General features: G+C 42.9%; 1 protein-coding gene across 5 annotated transcripts in view; it reads left to right on the plus strand.

Annotated features, from left to right (window-relative positions):
* MFRP (membrane frizzled-related protein) overlaps nucleotides 1–25,324 on the plus strand; it is a 121,212-nt gene that overhangs the window by 33,374 nt on the left and 62,514 nt on the right. For all 5 annotated transcript variants that reach the window (XM_056542369.1, XM_056542368.1, XM_056542370.1 and 2 more), the window contains 2 exons: nucleotides 7,847–7,960; nucleotides 13,311–13,403. In XM_056542369.1, the coding sequence (XP_056398344.1) occupies nucleotides 7,847–7,960; nucleotides 13,311–13,403 (207 nt within the window). The remainder of the gene's footprint in view (nucleotides 1–7,846; nucleotides 7,961–13,310; nucleotides 13,404–25,324) is intronic.

Below are 25,324 nucleotides of genomic sequence, written 5' to 3' on the forward strand. Positions count from 1 at the left end.
TGAAATTCCTCCTACATTGTCTCTCCAGACATTGTAGACATTGTGCAGAAAAACATTCGAATAATCTCCATCCAATCACCATTTGTCCCCTCAATCATGTTCCCAATCACATCTCCAACAGAACCCAAACCCTGACAAGAAGGGAGTTGTATTGGATATTCAAACTTGTCACACTTCAGCCACACGGGCTTTACAAAGCCACTGAGCTCATTTAACCATCCATCCACACCGTCATCTCTTATCAACACCATCAGTCCCACTCCTGTCTATCCTATCCAGCATGTGGAAACGTGGATGCAGCTCCAGGCGCCATGCGGTAGTTCTCCCGTGTCCCAAAAGACAGTAAACTGGTAGGAGACGTGTGGTATTTTGATATTCTTTTCTTTATTTGACTTAAAAGATTACGCGTTTTGCGAGGTCATATATATGGGTACAGCTTCATTGTATTTATACATGCAACAATTTTCTTTAAAATGCGAGAAAAGGCAGACATCATGATGATGTAATTTTGAGGCCGGAAGGGGTATGCCGGCATGGATGACAGATAATACATTTAAGCAGTAAAAAAAAGAAGCAAAGCGATACATAAAAAAAAAGATTGAAAATCTTGTGTGGAGTGTTCTTTTTTGCATTATTTATAAACCCGCGTGTGCTTGGTACATTGGTCTGGTTTGGGAAATGTGGGGGGATTCATTTTCGTGTGTTTGTATGGCAGGGACCACAGGTTGATTGAGATTTTTTGTGTCTGGTATGTGGGTGGAAGATCTTTGGTCCTTGGGGTGGGCGCTGATTGGTTGTTCCGTATATTTAGACTAGATCGGTGGAGGAGATAGTATTTCTTCATTCATGTGGCAGGAGACAGCGGATTGGTTGGCGTTTATAAACGTAGAGTACAGGGCTGGATGGTGATTGGCTCTCCTGCGGTAGTCGCTATGTTGTATATTCTGTACGGCATTATGGCGATTGGTTCTTCAGTGATATTCACTATGCCATATATTGTACGTTAGTTGCTATGCCGTATGTTCTGTACGGCAGAGTGGCGATAGGTTCTTCTATGATGGCTGGTACGTTGTATAATTTATATGGCGGTATCGGGATAATTATTTTGTGCAAAATGCATAGGTGGAAGATGATTGGCTAGCAAGTTGGATGTTGATTGGTCCTCCTTGTTCGGTTCTTAGTGCCGTACATTTTGAACGGCCCGATATGTGGCTCTGTAGTGGCTGGGCCCACTTTGTAAGGTACAAATGGGCAGGTACAAATGGGCAGAAGAAGGGATGATAAAAATATGGTATAAAAGTGATTGGACACAGAAGAGGATAGTATGATGGTGTGTGTGGTACATAAAAAGAATACACATAGATATTAACATAAATCTGAAATATGAATATAAATATAAAAAATCTAAATGCATAAATACACAAGGACCACATACGTGATCATGTAAAAATATTAAAGCGAACGAGGGAGAGTAAAATGGAATATATTGAAGGAGGAGGAAATTAAATGGAATAAAATGGAGTATATTCAAAAAGAGTGTATTAAAAAATATGTTCATATAGATGATTGTGCTTTTTGTGGAGAGAGTCTTTTGTGCTCGGTGGCCTCATTCAGTCCTCTAGGGGTCAACATGCACAGTTGGAAAATCCAGAACATCTCGCGTTTCACAAGTTCTTCAATTTTGTTGTTGCATTCCTCATATATCTGGTCTATTGGGTAGATACATATCGGGACCTCGTGTTCTGTTGTGTAAGTGGTATCCTCTTTTTATGTTCGAATTTTGTACTAGACATGATACAAAATAACAATTATAATACATAAGGATCTGATTCCACACTCAGGCCTTGGGACTGAAACCCCCTTAAACCCCTGTGCTTCCCCCCCAAATCTATTTGTACCCTCCCCCAGTTACCTCTGACTCCCTCAAGCCTCTCTGTACCCCCAAAACCCCTTTTCCCTCCTCCTCCAGATGCCTCTGTCCCCCAATTCCATTTGTCCCCTCCTTCTCCAGATGCCTCTGTCCCCCCCAAATCCTTCTTTTCCCTTCCTCCAGATGCCCTTGACCCCCCCAAACTCCTCTGTCCCTAACAAACCCTCCTGCCTTCTCCTTCTTCAGATACCTCTGCCCCCCCAGACCACTGTGTCTCCTCCTCCTTCAGATGCCCCATACTCCTAAATCCTCCTGCCTCCTATGCTACCTCCTGCTCCAGTCCCCTTTATACTTCCTTGCCCAGAGTCTCCTTATTGTGGCTTTTCTCACATTGGTATCTTGTGGGCCTTGTGGCATAATGCACAGGTGTGGAGGTCTGAAGACAGGCAGGCAACAAGGGAGGATCTAGATGGCGCTCTCTTCAGGGGCAGTAGTAGACGTGCATGCAGCAGGCCTGCTCCCAGCAGCCACTGACACTTTAAGAGCAGCAGCAGCAGCTGCTGAGGGCATACATGCATATCTGCTTTCACCCCTGATTTACCCCAGCTGATAGGACTTGGGGCCAGGGGCTGGCCAGGAGTGAGGCTCACTCCAGCACATAGGCTGCATAGAGATGCAAAGATGTTTTTTTTATTTATTTTTTCAAGTTAGGTGTCATGGCAGGTGGATGGCCCAGCTTATCGGGCATATGCCAGTGTGCCCGATGGCCAGTTCAACTCTGATCTACAATGAACAAAACAATCAGTTTCTGAATAACTCCTTTCGCCATTATTATGTTTATCATATATTACTCTTAGAGGGGTAGTCCGGTGAAAAGCTATTTTTTAAATCAACTGGTACCACAAAGTTAAACAGATTTGTTAATTATTTCTATTTAACAATCTTAATCCTTCCAGTACTTTTGGAAGCTGCTGTATCTTCCACAGGAAGTTATTTTCATTTTTAATTTATTTTCTGTCTGACCACAGTGCTCTCTGCTGACATCTCTGTCCATGCCAGGAACTGTCCAGAGCAGGATAGGTTTTCTATGGGGATTTGGTCCTGCTCTGGACAGTTCCTACAATGGACAGATGTGTCAGCAGAGAGCACTGTGGTCAGACAGAAAATAAATTCAAAAAGAAAACAACTTCCTCTGTATTATACAGCAGCTGATAAGTACTGGAAGGGTTAAGGTTTTTAAATAGAAGCAATTTACAAATCTGTTTAACTTTCTGGCACCAGTTGATTAAAAAAAAAATATTTTCCAGTGAAGTACCCCTTTAATGAGTTAGGTGGTTAGGATAAGCCATAACGTAGCCCATAAAAGGGAGGAAAGGGGAAACACAGAAAACCAGATATGAAATGGTTGTAGGCGGAAGGGGCAGGGAGAGATGTTGGGCTTACAATCAATGTAGAAGCAAATTTAGTGTTACTGGTGTAGTCATCAGACATATGTACTTGAGATGACATTTGACAGACCACTTAATCGGGCACAATTATGTTATTGTTGCTGCATGACATAATGCAGCTGTACCAGTGTCTCTCTGCTATCACTGTACTTAATTGATGTCTATGAAAACATAATTCTGTTAAAACTATTAAGATTGCTGTCATTTTCAGAAAAAAAACTTTTCAGAATAAAATTATTAGTACTTAATTATGCCCAGTATTTCCCAGATGTCACAAACTGCATTGAATAAAACCAGCAAAAATTGGTATGTAGTGTTTTTTATTTATTTATTTTTAAAGCACACATGAAATACTTTGTTTTGTGTGTTTTGTAGTATAGTTTCTACATTGTAGAAACAAATTGTTTCATTATACCATACTGTAATATAAGGTGTTTACATGTTTTAATATTTACATTCTGTATATTTCGATAATTAATGCCCAAATAGATTTTCATCTTTCAAAAATTAATGACTCAAAATTCTTTTTAAACAAAGAAAATAAGCTGTAATTATTCAGCTAACATAATACATATTGAAATTTTAATGTCTAATTAGAGAATGCTGAGACCACAGAGCAGGAATCTTTCTTCAGCATTCGGTTTCCCTTTCACTGGAGGGCGAGGGGACCCAGTACATCCAAGCAATACATGACTAGACCATTTCAATGGGAATTGCATATTACTTCAATTTCCTTGCAGTAGTGCTGCAGTTATACCTAAAGGGGTTATCCAAAAATAGAAAAACAGAGCCAATTTCTTAACAAACAAACAAAAAAAAAAAAAAAAAAATCCCCATCTGTGTCCAGGTTGGGTGTGGTTCTGCAGCTCAGTTCTAGTGAAATGAATGAAGACAAGTTGTAATACTACACACAACCTGGGGACAGATGTGGAGCTGTTTTTGAAAGAAATTAGCTCTGTTTTTCTATTCCTGAATAACCCCTTTAACCCCTTAAGGACAATGGACATACTCCTGCGCCCCCGTTTCCGAGTCCTTAAGGACCGAGGACGTAGGAGTAGCTAGCTAGCCGGAGGGGAGCCGGTGCCCGATGCCTGCTGAAATCGTTCAGCAGGCATCGCGGCATATCGCCCAGGGGGGTCATTATGCCCCCCCATGTCGGCGATGGCCGCAGATCGCTTGACAATTCAGTCCAGCGATCTGCGGCTATTCCGGGTCAATTGGGTCTCCAGTGACCCGGTGACCCGGAATTACTGGCTGATCGGGGCCGTCAGAGATGGCCCCGATCAGCCAGAGCCAGCAGGGGTGAGGTGGCACTGGTGTCGCCTCACGATCACCCTGATTCGTCGGCCGGATTCCCGGCCGACCAATCAGGGCGCCTGCTGCGGGTGTCACTCCCGCACCCGCTCCTCTTCCGGAGGACATGAGCGGGTGCGGGACGTGCACCCCGGGAGCTGGGGACCCCGATCCCCGTCGTTAATGTTGGGATCGGGGCCCCAGGAGCGACGACGGCGGCGGCGGCGGAACTAACCTGCGCGGCGTCGATCAGCAGCAGCAGGAGGTGAGTGACAGCCTCCTGCTGTTGCTTAGAAACAGCTCCCAGCATGCAAAAAGGGCATGCTGGGAGCTGTAGTTATGCAACAGCAGGAGGCAGACCACCACAACTCCCAGCATTCCCTTATGGGCATGCTGGGACTTATGGTTTTGCAACAGCTGGAGGCACATTCTTTCTATGGAAAAGTGTACCTTCAGCTGTTGTATAACTACAACTCCCAGCTTGCACAATCAGCTAAAGTGCATGCTGGGAGTTGTAGTGGTGCATCTGGTGGTTGCATAACTACAACTCCAAGCATGCCCGTTGGCTGTCGGTGACTGCTGAGAGTTGTAGTTTTGCAACAGCTGAAGGCACACTGAGTTAAGTAGCAAACCAGTGTGTCTCCAGCTGTTGCATAACTACAATCCCCAGCCAAAGTAGTATGCCTCCCGCTGTTGCATAACTACAACACCCAGCATGCCCTTCCGCTGTCCGTACATGCTGGGGGTTGTAGCTTATGCAACAGCTGAAGGCACACTGGTTGCAAAACACTGAGTTTGTTACCAAACTCGGTGTTTCACAACCAGTGTGCCTCCAGCTGTTGCAAAGCTACAACTCCCAGCATGCACTTATAGAACCTACATGCTGGGAGTTGTAGTTTTGCAATAGCTGGGTGTTCCCCCCTCCCCAATGTGAACGTACAGGGTACACTCACATAGGCGGAGGATTACAGTAAGTATCCGGCTGCAAGTTTGTGTCAGTGTATTGTTTTTAGGGTACAGTCGCACGGGGGGGGGGTTCACAGTAGTTTCTCGCTGGCAGTTTGAGCTGCGGCAGAAAATTTGCCGCAGCTCAAACTGCCAGCGAGAAACTACTGTGAACCCCCCGCCCGTGCGACTGTACCCTAAAAACACTACACTAACACAAAATAAAAAGTAAAAAACACTACATATACACATACCCCTACACAGCCCCCTTCCCCAATAAAAATGAAAAATGTCTGGTACGCCACTGTTTCCAAAACGGAGCCTCCAGCTGTTGCAAAACAACTACTCCCAGTATTACCAGACAGCCACTGACTTCCAGGCATGCTGGGAGTTTTACAACAGCTGGAGGCACCCTGTTTGGGAATCACTGGCGTAGAATACCCCTATGTCCACCCCTATGCAAGTCCCTAATTTAGGCCTCAAATGCGCATTGGCGCTCTCACTTTGGAGCCCTGTCGTATTTCAAGGCAACAGTTTAGGGTCACATATGGGGTATCGCCATACTCGGGAGAAATTGTGTTACAAATTTTGGGGGGTATTTTCTGCTATTACCCTTTTTACATATGCAAAAGTTGTGAATCACCTGTGGGGTATTAAGGTTCACATTACCCCTTGTTGCGTTCCCCGAGGGGTCTAGTTTCCAAAATGGTATGCCATGTGTTTTTTTTTTTTTTTGCTGTTCTGGCACCATAGGGGCTTCCTAAAGGTGACATGCCCCCCAAAAACCATTTGTCGCTCCTTCCCTTCTGAGCCCTCTACTGCGCCCGCCGAACAATTAACATAGACATATGAGGTATGTGCTTACTCGAGAGAAATTGGGTTTCAAATACAAGTAAAAATTTTCTCCTTTCTACCAATTGCAAAAATTCAAACATTGGGTCTACAAGAACATGCAAGTGTAAAAAATTAAGATTGTGAATTTTCTCCTTCACTTTGCTGCTATTCCTGTGAAACACCTAAAGGGTTAATACACTTATTGAATGTCATTTTGAATACTTTGGGGGTGTAGTTTTTATAATGGGGTCATTTATGGGGTATTTCTAATATGAAGACCCTTCAAATCCACTTCAAACCTGAACTGGTCCATGAAAAATAGCGAGTTTGAAAATTTTGTGAAAAATTTCCAAATTGCTGCTGAACTTTGAAGCCCTCTGGTGTCATCCAAAAGTAAAAACTCATAAATTTTATGATGCAAACATAAAGTAGACATATTGTATATGTGAACCCAAAAATGTTTTATTTTGAATATCCATTTTCCTTACAAGCAGAGAGCTTCAAAGTTAGAAAAATGCTAAATTTTCATTTTTTTCATCAAATTTTGGGATTTTTCACCAAGAAAGGATGCAAGTTACCATAAAATTTTACCACTAAATTAAATTAGAATATGTCACGAAAAAACAATCTCTGAATCAGAATGATAACTAAAAGCATTCCAGAGTTATTAATGTTTAAAGTGACAGTGGTCAGAATTGCAAAAAACGCTCTGGTCCTTAAGGGGTTAAGACTTGCCGCCAGATTCCCCTACAGTTTAAAATACTTCTGAGTATGAAAAGTATAGTTTTTAGTTGACTTTTTTGATAATTGCAAAAACCTGGTAAAAAAATAAAAATGCTTCATTGTTTATCTGTCCCGGTTGAAAAACCACTCAAAATCCATTTGTTTTGGGGTGTCCTAGTCCTGTACTTCCTAGTTGTCCTAACTAGTTGAGCAGTCTTTTAGTAGTACAATTCCCTAAATGATTCTTATCACAGTCCTCACACCCTGCCTATTCCCTCCCACAGCAAGCTTGCCAGTTCCCAACCTAGAGTTGTTACAGAACATTCCATTTCACAGTAGACTATTGCAAAATCAGTGAGGTTGCAGCGCCTGCTATACCCATTCCCTTTCTGCTCCCCTGCCTTGACTTGGGAGATAGAAGTTCAGGAGTTGGAAACAGTGTCAAGGATGAATCACGCAAAAGCATTGTACAATTTGTGATAACACTATAACAGTAAGCTATACATTTTGGGGTTGATAGTTTTCTTAAAATAACTATTTTCTTAAACTGGAAGAAATCCTTTAAGCCTTTTCAAGGTAATTATTAAATATGTGACAGCAGTACTGATGAGTTACAGTGAAGATTTTTTAAGAATCTGGAATTAACCTAAGTGAAAACTACATTCATTTAGTAGGAGTATTAGTAGTATAATTTTTAATAGTAAATGGTTAATAGAAGTATTTCTCTCTTTAGCTTCTCTACAGAGCAGAAGACTTCCAACAAATCGTCTGCCCATACTCATTATTACCGCTATCATTCTGGCCTTTGTGTTGATTTTTAGCCTGACAATGGGGATTCTGCTAAACAGTGAGTTATGAACCGCACTTTGATTAGTGTGTTTTACATAAGGAAAAAAATGAAATTTATTGACCTTCCTATTTATCAGTAACACCTAAGATTTGCAGGGTGTGCAGAGGTTAACAGGCTAGAGGCTAAGCAAAGCCTAAATCTTCTGGTCATACAATTAATGAAAAGTTATCCGATTTTGGTGTGATCAGCATCCTGACTCTGGATTTTCGAAGGGCACTCCGGTGGAAAATAATTTTTTTCATATCAACTGGTGCCAGAAACCTCCAGTACTTATCATCTGCTGTATGCTACAGAGGAAGTTCTTTTTTTTTTTTCTGTCTGACCACAGTGCTCTTTGCTGACACCTCTTTCCTTGTCAGGAACTGTCCAGAGCAGGATAGGTTTGCTATGGGGATTTGCTTGTACTCTGGAAAGTTCCTGACACTGACAGAGGTGTCAGCAGAGAGCACTGTGGTCAGACAGAAAATAAATTCAAAAAGAAAAGAACTTCTGTGGAACATATAGCAGCTGATAAGTACTGGAAGGATTAAGATTTTTAAATAGAAGTAATTTACAAATCTATTTAACTTTCTGGCATCAGTTGATTTAAAAAAAAATGTTTTCCACCAGAGTACACCTTTAACATGCCTGATCCTTTGTTCCTTGCTGGAGACAATCCAATGCCAATGGAGCCGGGTAGGAGTTTTTTCCCCTCATCCTACTGAAATAAATATCCATACAAGTGAGGCTGAACATGCATGTTTATAGGGAAGTTGGCCAAACAAATCATACCTATAGCCTTGATTTCTTATTCCACACCATGGAGGAGGGACTTGGTCATTATGCCGCTACACAAGATGCTTCATCATACCAGTGGGACCAGCAGCATATGCCTATGATATTATTTGCTTTAAAAGTCATTTAGAATTCAAATAGAGAAAATAGACATGGTCGCACATCCACAACATGCACAATGATCTACGGCTTTTCAGCAACATTTATTAAACTGGTTCACACCACGTTTTTCAAGTACAGATCCTATTTACATTTTCATTATAGAAAACGTATGGAACCTTATTGAAAACAGTATACATAGACAAACAATTGAAAACCGTATGCATCCGGTTGTGTACGGTTTTCTTGCAATACATTTTTTTCCCTACTCAAAACCATGGTTGACCACGGTTTTGTTTCCGGGTTAAAAACCGTAGTGCAACCGCATACTTTTTTTTTAACATGGACATCAATGGGAAACGCACATGTATACGGTTCCATACGGGAAACCGTATACAGTTTTTACTTTGCACATGTGCATTTGCATCCTAAAGTACAAATTTTATAAAATGTACTTATTTTAAATAAAATTTTCTAAAATGTATGTTTAAAAAAAAAAAAATGGACGGAACCATATGCACTTTTAAAAACGCATACGGTTTACTTTTTCCCATACAGTTCCATACAGTTCCATACAGTCTTTTTGCCACACGGTTTTCTTTAGAAAAACTGATTGAAAACAGTATGAGAAAAAGGTGGTGTGAACCCAGCCAAATAACAGGTCGTTTTATCAAAACCTGTGCAGAGTTGAGCAGTTGCCCATGGCAACCAATCAGATCACTTCTTAAATTTTTAAACAGGCAACTGGCAAATCTGATTGATTACTATGGGCAACTGCTCAACTTTTCCTCTGCACAGATTTTGATAAATCTCCCCCCTATGTCTTCCAAAGTGTCAACTGATTTGCCTTTGATGTGTGGCTGTAAGAGCTATTACACAATAGATACATACAAAGAACAACCCACCTGTGAGGCATAGCCATTAGTAACAATTTATTTTATGCCTTTGTAAGGGTACGTTCACACTGCATTAGTGCTCCTTTTAATCATCTCCGTCAACATCCTGACAAAAACATTAAGGAGATAAGCAGACCCTAATTATTTCAATGGCCCAACTGAGCAGCCAAAATCTTTTTTCTAAATGGACAAATCACCAGCTCCAGATGGCATTCATTGTTGAGTTCTATAGGAATTAAATAATGTAATAGACAGATCTGTATTTCTTATATTTAAAGGACAAGTATCGTGATTAAAACTTATCCCCTATCCGAGTGCTGCCCCCCCGATCTCCTGTTTGGAGCCCCGGGTCTCCAGCACAGGAGTGCGTCACAACTTCTGCCTGAAGCAGGAGCCGCCATGCCCCCTCCATAAAGCTCTATGGGAGACGAGATTGGCTCCAAACAGGAGATCGCGGGGGGCTCCAGCGCTCGGATCCCCGCGATCTAAAACTTATCCCCTATTCTTCGGATAGGGGATACATTTTTAATCATGATACTTGTCCGTTAAGGACTCTATAGTGACAGGATCTTTTCCCTAGGACTGGTGAATAGCAAATGTGGTGCCAATATTCAAAAAGTGACTTTTTGGCCCAAAAGTTACTCTGGGCTTTATAGGTCTATTAGCATAACCTTCATTGTATGCAAATTGTTTGAGGGTTTTCTAAGAGATGCTATTTTGGAGTATCTTGATGAAAATAAGTATATGACTCCATCTAAGCATGGGTTTATGAGGGATCGGTCCTGTCAAACCTGATCAGCTTTTATGAGGAGGTGAGCTCAAAAGTGGACCTGGGTGAATTGCTGGATGTCGTATATGTTTTCCAAAGCATTTGATACTTTGCCACATAAAAGGTTGGTAGATAAAATGAGAATGCTTGGGCTGGAGGAAAACATGGGAAAGTAACTGGCTCAGTGATAGGAAACATAGGGTGGTTATTAGTCATACTGATGGGTGACTAACTAGTGTGGTACCACAGGGATCAGTTTTGGGTCCTATTCTCTTTATACTCTTTATACCCAGGACTGTATCTATAACATATCCAGAGGAAAGAATGTTTCTACAACAGCGCAGACAGGGAGGTCTTTACTGTAAAAGCAGTGAGACTATGGAACTCTCTGCCAGAGGAAGTAATCATGGCTAACTCATTAAACGAGTTCAAAAGGGACCTGGATGCATTTCTGGAGTGTATTAACATTACAGGCTATGGATAATAGATCTATATAACTATATTTGGGGTTAGGAAATAATTTTTCCCCCTGGTATGGGCCAATTGTCATCAGCCTCATAAGGGTTTTTTGCCTTTCTCTGGATCAACACAGTAGGGACATAGTAGGGATAAAGGTTAAAATTTATGGGCTCTTGTCTTTTTTCAACCTTATGTTACCATGTAGTGACAGTGTAGTTCATTCGGGACTTATGCATTATTTTAAGCTGACATAAAAACGCAGGCTGAAATAGGTCCCGAATAGAGTCACCAGGTGATTCCATTCAGCTATAGAAATCAATGAGGTCTGCTGCTCCTATTAGCCATATATGTCAGCATCCCACCGAAAACGAGATGCAACTAACAGGTGCACTTACAACCTGAACCTTATTTTGGTAGATATTGGGTTCTCTCTTAATAACAGACAAATAACATTCAGAAAGCTGCAATAACGGCATGTACTGTTTTACTTTCCATTGGTACAAATTCTCACTGTTAAAGCAACAGATTTGGTAAGAGGCACGTCTATACAGGGGCTACATTGTTAATCTCATATGGAGAAAACGATATTCACACACTGGGGTTTATTTACTAAGAGTGGAGTGTAGGTTTCTTTGTGGGTTTTGATTTCCGACAGGTATTTTCCCAAGGTATTTACTAAGGTTTCCCTAGATTTTGCACTTTTCCCTACATTTTGCTATTCTTTACAACTGTTCTGATCTGTCGGGTTTTCCTCAGCTCAAATCCACCACATTTTCTGTGGAAACCATAGTAAATATGTTGGGATTTTTCAAAACTGTCCGGGCCATGCCCCTTTTGTCGGGACCACGCCCACGTTATCCCATGGCCATGCCCCTTTTTTGTTTTTTTCTTGTAAAAACGGAGGGTTTTGTTTTTTTTTGGGTCAGAAATTGTGTTGCAAGGGACACAATTTGGGCTTAAAACCCAACAAAAAAGAGTCAGGATCACTTTAGTAAATAAACCCCACTGTATACTACTATGTCTCTGGGTAATGCTTTCCCACCTTCTTAGAAAAAAGTATGAAGTGTTTTTTTTTAGTTTAAACTGCAAATGTATTAAAGGGGTACTCTGCTGCCCTGCTTACGGAGCTCCGCTCCCCAGCATCTGGAAGTTTATTGTTCCGAACGCTGCGTGCAGGCTTTCGTGTTCAGGGCCGCCTCTCGTGACATCACACCCGCCTCCTCAACGAAAGTCTATGGGAAGGGGGAGTGACGGCCATCGCGCCTCCTTCCCGTAGACTTTCGTTGAGGGGGCGGGCGTGATGTCACGAGGGGGCGGGCTTGACATCACGAGGGGTGGTCCTGAACACGGAAGCCCGCACGTAACGTTCGGGACAATAAACTTCTGGACGCTGGGGAGCGGAGCTCTGGAAGCAGGGCAGCGGAGTACCCCTTTAATTCCTGAATGTTCGTACAGGGCAATGGCTTAGTAAAGAACATCAAATCCTGTTTCCTGCTTTTGAATCCAAAATCAAAAGAATTTTTCTGTTTGTAAACAATCAGAAAATCCAGATGGAGATATCATATTCCCAAGACAAACAATTATGTGTGGGAACATGAATAAACTCATCTATTTAATGCTTTGACAATGCATTTGATTTTTAAACCACTGGGTAGACATAAGAAGGCTTGTTGAAAGGCCACTTTCACATGGCCAAAACTGTACGCTACTGTAAATACATGTGTTTTGTCATGGTTTTACATAAATAGCAATTCTGTATTTGATATGAAACTATTCTATTTTAAAATAGCATTCCCTTAAATGGTCTGTCCACCTTCACACACTGCATAAATCATCAGTGAAAATGAGTCTAAGATGTTATTATAGACAAATGCATTTATTAATTATTAGGCTCCTTTGCCTCTTCCCCATTCACTTACTGTATTCTGAAATGCTACTAAAAGATGTCTTGATAGAAGACAGATTATCAGTTTACTCAGGTGGCATGCTACCCAGACACAAAGACAGGCGTGAAAGCTCTAGGTTAGTGTTATATCTCATCTCAGGGCTTGATAACAACTTACACTGCTTATACTGCTCTATAATGTCCTCCTTCTGACGGTCACTATAGAGATTTATCAGAGAAGGATCTCATCTTTTGTGTGTGTTTGAAACATCATAACAGCTAGTTTTCACTCACTAACTCAGGGACAAATAATACAACTTATACAAAACCTAATACAAAAAAGAAAGTGAAACATGATTTATTGCTATAGGTGAAATGCTTCCATTTCCTCTTGCTTTAGTTTTAAGATTTATCTGTCACTGTATATCTTGATTTGTAAAATGTATTACTTTGTCTTTAACACAGGATATAAAGAGTCTGTTGTTTTATTGTCCAATCAGAGTGTAGCTACAACGCCAGAAACCAATGCAAATCATGAATTTACAAAAACACCTTCTGGTGAGTTGCAGGCCTTGACATCTGAACTTTCCTCAAATCCTTGGTTTTTAGACTTTTAGTATTTCTTTATTTCACAGTGTTAAAGGGGTAGTCCGGTGGAAAACATTATTATTATTTTTTTAAATCTACTGGTGCCAGAAAGTTATAGAGATTTGTAAATTACTTATATTAAAAAATATTAACCCTTCCAGTACTTATCAGCTGCTGTATAATACTGAGGAAGATATTTTCTGTCTGTTCACGGCTCTCTCTGCTGACACCTCTCTCCATGTCAGGAACTGTCCAGAGCAGGAGAGGTTTGCTATGGGGAATTGTTCCTGCTCTGGACAGTTCCTGACATGGACAGAGGTGTAAGCAGAGAGCACTGTGGTCAGAAAAGAAATTCAAAAAGAAAACCACTTTCTCTGTATTATACAGCAGCTGATAAGTACTGGAAGGATTAAGATTTTTTAATAGAAGGGATTTACAAATCTGTTTAACTTTCTGGCACCAGTTAATTAAAAAAAAAAAATTCCACTGGACTACCCCTTTCAGTTTTTTTTATTGGGGAAACTCAATTACATTTTTTTTTATTTAATTTAAAGGGAATATGGCATCAAACTGAATATCCACATCTCCAGTAAGACTACTTTCACATCACCATTGTGTGATATGGCTGCTGGACCTGTGCTGAATCCCATTTATTAAATGAGCCAAACGGAGTCAGAGAGTGACTCCAGTCTGCTTATTTTTGGACCATATCCAATTTTGTTGTCGGACTGAAAACCGTGGTCTGCCACTGTTTTTAGTCCTGCAATAAAACTGATAAAGCGAGGAGGGGACTCACTTGTGAGATATTGTATGAATCTGCATTATTACCCCAGAAGACAGGACCATCCATCTGCAAGAGTCTTTCGCCGTATTGCTATTCTTAAATCTCCATTCACTTCAGTGTGGAATAATTGCACTTGGGTGATTTCCTTGTCTATTTTAGCAGAATACCAACTTGATATATAGATTTATTTTATTTAGAAGTTTATTAAAACAATGTGACACATCCTGCATATGCCAAGTGCTTCCCATTCTCATATTGCATTACATGTTTAAAAAGGCTTATGGTAAGTCAGAGTTTATACAAGGGTGATATCCGTTACTAATTACCGGTCAGTGTCCACACTGTAGTCTTGTAAGTAGGGAACCGTACTATTGTTATACATCTTGGAAGCTTGGAAGTTAAGTTGAGTCTCTTGAAGTTGTGAGCATTCAACAATTGATTTTTATTTTCCACATCCCGAATAAAATATCAATGTGCATATACTTTAAAGCAACAGTTCAGAAAAATGGAAAAAGACATCAGAATAACAATCAATACACAAGAACTGAGGATGTAGGTCAACATCACAAATCATGGAGACATGACATCGTAGAGTATAACAAAGTTTGAATATTACACATCATATAAAAAAAGAACACTGCATTTATGGTATCATCAGAGTGCTTTTTCTAAAAGAAGTGGATGTGCCAGTGTAATCAGCTACCCTCTAGCACTGATGGCCAGGATCAGAAAAATCTCAGATTCTGGCTATTTAACTTCCCTTTCATTTGTCAGCCAAGGAAATGTGATAATCAAGACTGACCGATAAAGTGTGACGGCTATAGGTCAAATTAAAGGAGACTTTCACCTAGTTTTTAGGGTTTAAAGTAAGGATATGTCTGTATAAGGCTTTTGACTCTAAAACCGTATGTATTGGTTAGCTTAATGAAGTTAACCTGATTTGTGGGAGGAGTCTGGTCTTTATATACCCACCTGATCCACACAGGTGCTGTCGGCAGCATGCAAGACATCATTGCACCAGATGCTGTGGTCTTTGTGGGAGGTTTGAGTGCATACATCACAGAGAGGCACTGTTCGCTAGCCTAACTATGATGCAGGGAATACGGTAATGTGTCAAGGTACCTTTCATGCTGCAGGCTGTGAAGCAGCTACATCTCGCTCCTACAATATGCTGTCTGATCAGTATGGACCCTCACTCCATCAATATGCTGTCTGATCAGTATGGACCCTCACTCCTACAATATGCTGTCTGATCAGTATGGACCCTCGTTCAGTAAACACATGTAGCTGTGCAGGCTCCAGCCCTGGCACACTGGCCATGAGGTAACTTGCATATTTCAGCCTGAGGTTAACTCTTTCCTACTCTTTTACTCTTTCCTCGGTCTCTTAGTCTGCAGAGATCACTCATTGTAAGTCTCTATAAAGTCAGGAGGTCACAGCTGTGGCTTATACATATAATTGACTGCAGCAGGAGGATGTGTTTGGGCCTACAAAGCAGCACAGGCTGCTGAATCTCCAGATTTAACCCTCTCAGCATTGGGCTCCTGCTAAGTGTTCTGTGTTTTGACTGTTCTTACATTTACGAGATTACTTTTCCTTTATATGTGACCTGGTGTAATCCAGTTTTATGCTCACAACCACTCTCTGTACTGTCCCCTCGCTGGAGACTCTTCTTCTGTGTCCCTGCATCTGTACGCTCTTTCACGCTGCAGGCCAGGACAGAGCTCTATCTCAGACAGCATGTCATCCATTTATAGTCCATGTATAAGTTGTCATTATACATTGTACTGTTATACAACACAGTGCATTTACTTACTGTGTTTGTCACTGTTATATGTAAACCACGTATACATCCCTCAGTATATACCATGTAAGTTGCTGTCAGTATACTGTTATACATTACCCTGGTTATGTCACTTATCATTATTATAGATACACCATATGTCTCTACTTTCCCCTTAAGGACTCATCCAATTTTATTTTTGTATTTTTGTTTTTTCCTCCTTGCATTCTAAAATTCATAACTCTTTTATATTTCAATTTCCAGACCCATATGAGAGCTTGTTTTTTGTGTGACCAGTTGTACTTTGTAATGAAATCACTCATTATACCCTAAAATGTATGGTAAACCCAAAATAAATTTTTTTGTGTAAGGAAATGTTAACGAAAATCATAATTTAGCAAATTTGGGGGTTTTGTTTTCGCGCTGTACACTTTAAGCAAAAAATTACATGTTTTCTTTATTCTCTGGGTCAATACGATTAAAATAATACCCATTGTTACATACATTTCTATTATTGTACTGCTTTTAAAAAAATCTCAAACTTTTTTTTACAAAATCAGTATGTTTAAAATGCCCTATTTTGACCACCTCTAATTTTCTTATTTTTCCGTATTTAGGGATGTGTGAGGGGTCATTTTTTGTGCCATGATCTGAAGTTTGCTTTGGTACCAGATTTGCATATGTGACTTTTTTATCACTTTTTTATAAAAAAAAAATTTGCAGTTTGATGTGACAAAAAAGCAGAAATTCTTGAATTTTTTAAAATGTTTTTACATTTACACCGTTCTCTGTAGTGCATCATTAACATAATATTTTTATAGTTCGGACATTTACACACGCGACGATACCAAATATGTTCATTATTTATCATTTTTTTACACTTTTATTTATTATGTGGAAAAAGGGTGATTTAACCCCTTAAGGACACATGACGTTCTCATACGTCTCCATGTCCGAGTCCTTAAGGACACATGACGTATGAGAACGTCATGTGCTTTACCGGCCCCCCGCAACCATCTGAAATCGATCAGCAGGCATCGGGGCATATCGCCCAGGGGGGCGGGGATCGGAGCCGGATCGGATGTCTGCTGATTTCTATCAGCAGACATCCCGGCAGTGTGCCGGAGGAGGTCCGGAGGACCTCCTATACCGGCGATCGCTGCAGGACGCCGGTAACTACTAACCGGCGTTCTGCAGCGGTTCCGGGTCATCAGGGTCACGTGTGACCCTGTGACCTGGATATAGATGGTGACTGGTGGTGTAGTATACACCACCAATCACCATCCATGCTGTACTGGGGGCTGGCATTGTGGCCACCCCCCTCAGTACAGTTGTGATTGGGTGGCCAAAGTGGCTATGGGAGGGGATCTGGTGGGCTAGGAGCATGTTGCTCCGTTCTGCCCGCCATTTCACAGAGATCTGGTGTGCAGGACGGAGCCCCGTGCTGCCCACCATCCCCTCAGTTAAAAAAAAGTGCCCCTTGCCCCCTTTCTGTGGCCCCTTGGCACAGAAATCCCCAGGGATAGCTTTAGATTAGGTAGGGACAGGTTAGGGTTCAAAAAAAAAAATTTTAAATTTTTTTTTTTTGGCGTACCTCAGTGGGTGTCCGTGGGTCCGTAGCACCTTAAGCTGCGTGACTCCGGCCTTGCTGGGTCGCTACGGTCTGCCTTCAGCCTTTTTTTTCGGAGCAGATCTTTATTTTTTTTTTTCACTAAGCGTGTGTGCGGACCCTCTTAGTTATAAAAGAGCGGTACGCCACCGTTTGTTAAAGCCCACCCACCGCTGATCAGTCCCGTAGCACTGATCAGCGTTTTTTTTTTGTGGTGCCGGCACTTTTTTTCGCGTTTTCTAGCGCTTTTTTGCACCCATAGGCGGTCCGTGCCACCAGTAGCAGGCGTGTACTGTGTGGCCAGACCGTACCTGTGTGTGCGGCGTGCCTCACCGCTGTCAGTGATTTATCACTGATCAGCGTTTTTTTGTGGTAAAGGCACCTTTTTCGGTTAACGCATATTTTTTTTTTTGCACCCATAGGCGGTCCGTGCCACCAGTAGCAGGCGTGTACTGTGTGGACGGACCGTACCTGTGTGTGCAGCCTGTCCCACCGCTGTCAGTGATTTATCACTGATCAGCGTTTTTTTTTTTGGTTCAGGCGAGTGCATTTTTTTCGGGGTAAAGCGTTTTTTAATTTAATTTTTCGGGTTTTTTGTGTGGGGGTCTGTGAACAAGCCACCAGCCACTGTCCTGGGCTGAGTGGCCGGACCCCCCACTGACTTCTGCGCCCCCTGCCGCCACAAGCGCTAATCAGTGCGCACACCACTGATTAGATAAATGCTTATTTTTTTGGTGCAGGGTTTTTTTTTGCGCTAGAAGTCCCCCTTTTTTTTAAAAGTCCCCTTTTTATTTTATATTTTTTTCTGTTAGGGCGGGTAAGTTTAGTTAGGTTAGGCTAGGGCGGGTTAGGGAGGTAGTATCGCACCACACCACACCACACGCAGCACACACACCAATAAAGTTTCCCCCCCCACACACACACATACCCGTATCCCCATTAGAGTAGGGAAGTGGCCCGCAGAGTGTTTTCGGAGGAGGAGGCACATGACCTAATTGCCTCCGACTCTGAAAGCATCTCAGAGGACGATGAAGACCTCACCTTCCTTATTTCATCGTCCTCCTCATCATCTAGTTCAGATGATGAGCCACCAAGGCGGCAAACTCGCCGCCATGCGGTGCCGCAAACCTCCTCTGTCCTTGAGCCTGTGCCCCATGCTAGTATGAGTCCCCCTGGCGCTCATACTAGTGAAACCCCCCTGCCAAGGTCACTGGTACCTCGTACCGGAGGACTTGACTGGGCTGAGCCAGCGGACCACGAGCCCGTGATTCCTGAGTTTGTTGGCGACTCAGGAATCAAAATTAACATCGTCAGGTTCACTGAAAAGGAATTTTTCGGTCATTTTTTCAGTGACGACTCTGTTAATTTGATGGTTACACAGACTAATCTGTACGCCCAACAGTTCGTCGCCGCTAACCCGGGCTCACTTTTAGCTAGACCCGGCGGCTGGACTCCAGTCGATGCCGCCGAAATGAGGACCTTTTGGGGCCTTGCGCTGCATATGGGTATAGTTAAAAAACCCAGTGTCAGGCAATATTGGAGTGGGTACGTGTTTTACCAGACACCCCTCTACAGTATGGCCATGACACGTTCCCGGTTCGAGGCCATTCGGAGATGTTTGCATTATGCTGATAATGCGGCATGTCCCCCCGAACTGATCCCGCGTATGACCGCCAGTATAAAATCAGGCCGGTCATCAATCACTTTGGGGCCAGATTTTGGGAGGCCTATGTCCCGGGGCGGGAGGTCTCTATTGATGAGTCGCTCATCAGCTTCAAGGGGAGACTCAGCTTCCGGCAATACATCCCGACCAAGCGAGCGCGGTATGGCGTGAAGATGTATAAACTTTGCGAGAGTACCACCGGGTACACTTGCAAGTTTATAGTGTATGAGGGACGAGATTCCCGTTTTGAACCCCCAGAATGTCCCCCCACTCTGGGTGTTAGCGGGAAAATTGTTTGGGGCCTTTTGCACCCATTGCTAGATAAAGGTTACCACCTTTACGTGGATAACTTTTATACTAGTATCCCTCTCTTTTCATCCCTCGCCACCAGATCCACGGTCGCTTGTGGGACAGTCCGGAAGAATCAAAGAGGCCTTCCGCCCCATCATTTCCTAAATGCTCCTATCCCCCGGGGTGAGTCCCGTGCCTTTTCCCATGAGAACCTGTTGTTGGTCCGGTATAAGGACAAGAGGGATGTCCTTATGCTCACCACAATTCATGGGAATGGCAGCACCCCTGTCCCTGTGCGAGGTACCGCGGAACCGGTCCTCAAGCCCGATTGTATTCTGGACTACAATCGGTATATGGGGGGAGTTGATCTTTCTGATCAAGTCCTCAAGCCATATAAGGCCATGCAGAAAACACGCGTATGGTATAAAAAGGTTGCGGTCTACATGGTACAGGTTGCCATGTACAACTCTTTTATACTGTACCAGAACGCTGGCAACACAGAGACATACCTGGAGTTCCAAGAGGTAGTTCTAAAGGCCCTCATCTTTGGTGACCGCCAAAGAGCGGGTCAGAGCACCTCTGGAACTTTAGGTCCCCGGATCGTCCCCGGCCAACACTTTCCAGGTGTGATCCCCAACACTGGAAGGTCAGGACGAACCCAGAAAAAATGCAGAGTATGTCACAGGAAGGGGAGACGGAGGGACACCACCACTCAGTATGACACTTGCCCCGATCATCCGGGCCTCTGCATAGGCTGCTTCAGGGAGTATCACACTTCCATGGAGTACTACATTTTCCATCCTTTACCCTAAATTTCATTCCCCAGAATTCGGCTCCAATGTACCAGTCCAGGGTACATTATCTTCCAAATTTTATACCAAAATACCCTACCCCCAAAAAATCAAACCCAAAACCTCTTTCCCAATGCCCCTCATAATATCTTTGTCCCCCAAAAATGGGTCATGGGACACAGAGTCAACAGCATTGGAGGTTTGCAGTTGCCTCAAATGCGCAACGCTCTCTCTCCCCACCTGAGCGGGTTGCGCATTTGAGGTAACAGAATAGGGACGGCCCCACACATCCCCTTCCCAGAATGATGATTCAGAGTATAGGGTTTGGGGCGGGCATCATTTTTACTTTTGGCTGTACTCTGGGTCATCATTCTGGGAAAATAATTGGCATATCAGTTCTAAAATTGCAATTTTCTTCCCCCCCATAGTACTCTTCATCCATTCCTGGAAAATAAATGAAGGGAACACCCGTCTGTTCCAAATCTCCACTTCACCCTATACACCTTCCCTAGGGGGTGTACTGTTTGTAGTATTCTCACATGTGGGTGTTCCTTTCTTGTATTTTCCTCTGAATGTATGTAACTGTTAGGTCCGTAACAAACATCCGCCTCAAATGCGAAGGGTTCTCGCTGAGCTCTGTCGTATTTCCAGGTGACAATTCGGAGTCACATGTTAGTTGTTCCCAGAAAAATGAAGCAGAGTATAGGTTGAAAATTGCAATTTTCAAAAGCTACCCTTCATCCATTCCTGGAAAATAAATTTAGGAAACACCTGTGCATTAAAAATGTCCTCTTTACCCCTATACCCAATCCTCAGGGTGGGTACTTTCTGTAATGGTGCCACATGTGGGTGTTTCATTTTTGTATTTTCCTCGGAATGTATGTAACCGTCAGCTACTGATATGCCAAAGGTCACAAATACAAAGTGACCTCTATGACTTCTGAGCCTTGTTGTGCGCTCGTCCAGCATGTTACCCCATATGTGGATGTATTTTTATAGTCAGGGGGAAAAGCCCTCAAAAATTTGTAACCCAATTTCTCATATTACTCCTTGTGAAAATGTTAATAATTGGGTAACCCCAGCATTTTACTGTAAAAAAAATCTAATTTTTCAATTTATGGCCCACTTTTCAAAAAACCTGTGAGGTGTTATTTCCCACTGTACCCCTTGTTACGTTCATTGAGGGATGTAGTTTCTAAAATGGTGTCACATGTGTTTTTTTTTTTGGCTGTTATTGCACAATGGGGGCTTTATAAATGCACATTACCCCCGACTTCAATTACAACAAAATTTTCACTCCTTCTATTCTGAGCAATGCAGTGCGTCCACAGAGCAATTTACATCCACATATGGGGTATTTTTTTTCTCAGACAAAATTGTTCTACAAATTTTGGGGCCTTTTGCCCTATTACCCAATGTGAAAATGAAACATTTGGGGTAACACTATCAATATAGTGCAAAAAAATCAAATTTTTCACTTTTACGGCCCACTGTTCAAAAAACCTGTGAGGTGTAAGTACTCACTGTAACACTGTTACGTTCCCCAAGGGGTCTAGTTTCCAAAATGTATGCCATGTGTTTTTTTTTTTTACTGTCCTGGCACCATAGAAGTGGATGGGTGCATGATCCGAGAGAGTGATTAGGCCAATGGAAGCAGAGGAGACAGTGGGGAGGAGGTGATGGGAGCAAAGTGTGTAATCTATTCGGCTATACACCTGACGTGGATGAGAGAAAAACGTGAAATCCCTTCCCTGTGGATGAAGTGTATGCCAGATGTCATACAATTGGAGGGAGTGTATTTTACGTCTAATGGCTCTATGTTGACGATGTGATAGCTAGGATTGTCCAGAGGAGGTGTCTTGTTGAGGGGAGAGCGGGACATTAAAGTCCCCACATAGTATGATATGTCCTGTTGCAAATGAGGACAGGGCCTCTAGGGTGTCACACATAAACGCTGTCTGATTAGGGGCGTAAATAGAGGTGACGGTTAATTTATGACCAGACAGTTCACAATTAGCAAATACGAAACGTACATTTGGGTCAGCAACGGTGTTTATGACCTTGATCGGGAGTGACCGGTGGAAGGATAAGGACACCCCTTTCATTTTTGAGTCGGGGTTGGTACTGTGGACTCATGTCGGAAAGTAACGGTTATGTAAGGTAGGAATGTGATCACTTCTGAAGTGAGTTTCTTGGAGAGCCAGTATGTGCGCTATTTTCTTGTGGGAAGTATATAGTATCTGGGCGCGTTTCTCAGACGTGTTGAAACCCTTGACATTGAGGGAGGTCACATTAATGTCAGCTGCCATGAGGAGAGTGGAGGGAGTGCATGTATTCACCACCTCGTGGGGGTCCCGCATGCACCAACACACCTTGAGCCTGTTTGGAGCGAAAAACCGTTAGCCTGGATGGGGAGGAGAAATGGGGAAAAGTGTCAGTACTGAGAAGAGTAGGAGAAGGCAGAGGAACACAATAAAGGAGGAGAGGGGGTGAAGTAAGAAGACAGAAAAGCTGGCACAGAGATGTGCTAGCGAAGGGACTACAGTAGTCGGCCATAAGGGCCAAACATAGGACCAGAACCAGCTGATCCAGTATCCTAGTGGGGGAGGAGGGTGCACCAAAATACACCATTGACTCGTGTAGGGACAATAAGGGGCTATGGCCGTATGAACTCAAATGTAGCCACTTACTCCATGTATCATGGGAAGGGAATGCGTCATGTGGGCTATAACACCTAGTGATGGGCATGAGAACTCAATGATATCTTGATGGTGGGAGGCAGAATAACACTTAGTAAACATAATGTGAGAGAGGAGAAGGGTAGGGTAGACAGGTTGATGGGTGATGGGAGATAACTGTTTGTAAAGTGGTCAGTCAGAAGTCACAGTTGTGAGCATAATAAGGCAAAAAAAAAAAAGTTCAAGTAACATAGAAGAAACTTAGCAGAATTCAAGGGAGGGCCAGTAGCACTGGAATCAAGGGCCGGACATCCCAGATGGACCAATTATACTTGGGAGCAGGTCAACAGGAATTCAGTAAGGATTTTCTCTTCTGCCTTTGCGGAAGTGGAGTCATCTGGGAGAACTCAGCAGTCCCGAGAGGGGGTAGGGATCTCCGACCAGGTGCTTGAGCGGCATCTCCATGGAACAGGCTCTCCCAATCTGGTAAGGTCATTGGCGGTAATTTGAAAGCAAGCAGGAATTGATGCAGGTCACACGGCTTCCTCAATGTCGCAGTAGTGGATCTGTGTCGCGCAGTTAGGGAGAAGGGGAATCCTTATCTATACAATATTTTTGCATTTTGGAGTACTTGCAGGAGGGGTTTCAATGTAGCTCTCAGTCTCTGCATGCGTAAGGAAAGGTCAGGGAAGAGTTGTATGGCAGTCCCAATGTATGTGAGACTCTTATGGGAGCAAACTTTTCGCATAATATCATCTTTCTGGACGAAATGATGAACACGGCAAATAACATCCCGCAGCTTTTTGGGGTCCGGGTTCTTGGCTTTAAGCGCAAGATGCACCCTGTCCAGTTCTATCTTGTTGTCTGGAGGCGTCTGCAGAATTTCATTAAAGAGGGATTGCAAAATTGACGTTATGTCCTGTGGCATGACTGATTCGGGCAGGCCCTTAATTCTTATATTATTCCTGCAATTCCTATTGTCTAAGTCATCAAGATGTCACCAAAAAACAGCTGCCACTGGAAACAAGATGCACTCCACTAATTTTACAACAATATCTTTATTAGTACAAAAACACGGATCAAGTTAACAGACATATTAAAACCATTTAAAAGGCTCCTGAAGAGCCACAACACAGCCTCAGAGCAGGGCCATGACCCCCTGCTCCGGGTAAATGACCCCGTCCTACTGAAGATATAATATGATAGATAGTGTCCACCCAATGTGGCTACTTAAGACAAATAAGGGCACAGTAAAACCACAATAATGTAGCATAAGGAATGTATCTAACTAGAATACAATGGTAACCTATAATACTGCCCTATTGCCAATATACAATACCACACGTAAATGTACTCCACATGGGCCAACGACACAGATGCTGCGACGCAGCATCTGTGTCGTTGGCCCATGTGGAGTACATTTACTCTTAAACTGAAATTTGCGTTCTGAAAATTATGCAAATGTAGTCAGTAACTGACTACGCATGGGCCACTGAAATGAACAAGGCCAGTAGCTATCCAAGCATGGACCCGTCGACGTGTGATTTTGAAATTTTTCTGATGTTTCCGTGCCTCTGAATTTGTGCTTTAGAGGCACAAATTGTGGTGGGAGGACTAGGGGTGATGCTACCGCCTGCCACACTAAACACTCTCTCTAATGCTACACTGAAAGAGAACATCAATGGCAAACTGAGCAAGTTCTGTCCAATGGTCTAATCTGTTGACCCGCAAATCTATGGGGTCTGAGCTAATGGTGTTTGTCAGAGGGAGGGTATCAACCTGGTTTTTCAGGTGGCGGTGTACTCCAATGTGGAGATGATGCTGCTGCTCTTGCTTCTTGCAGGGGTAATGCTGGCAGAGAGAGTGGAGTGTTGACTGTGTGGAGAAGAGATTGGACAACTGTTTGGCAGGTGTTTGGTGCTGAAACGTTGTGGCAAGCTGGCTGCTTAGCTTCTCCCTACAAAAAGCCAATTAATCCTCTTTATCCAAATCCTCCATTCTGGCTTTACTCTAAGAGTCTAAGAGTATGGCATCACATATTTATCTGTTTGCTTCCAGCCCACAATATGCCTGTCAGTGCTAAAGCAAGAAAGCATACAGATCGCCATCCGTGCTAGCTTTTCCGAGGTCCTGTCTTGTTCAACATCTGTCTCATACTGCTAAGGTTGGTGCATCATCATCACTGTCACCTTGTATAGCTTCCTCGAGTCCATCTCCAAATCCTGCGTAGGTCCTACTTCCTCATGCAACTCCCCCCCCCCCCCCCCCCTACGAAGAACATCAGTGCCGTAC

The sequence above is a fragment of the Hyla sarda genome, chromosome 10 (assembly GCF_029499605.1).
Source record: "Hyla sarda isolate aHylSar1 chromosome 10, aHylSar1.hap1, whole genome shotgun sequence".
In the NCBI taxonomy this organism is placed as follows: Eukaryota; Metazoa; Chordata; class Amphibia; order Anura; family Hylidae; genus Hyla; species Hyla sarda.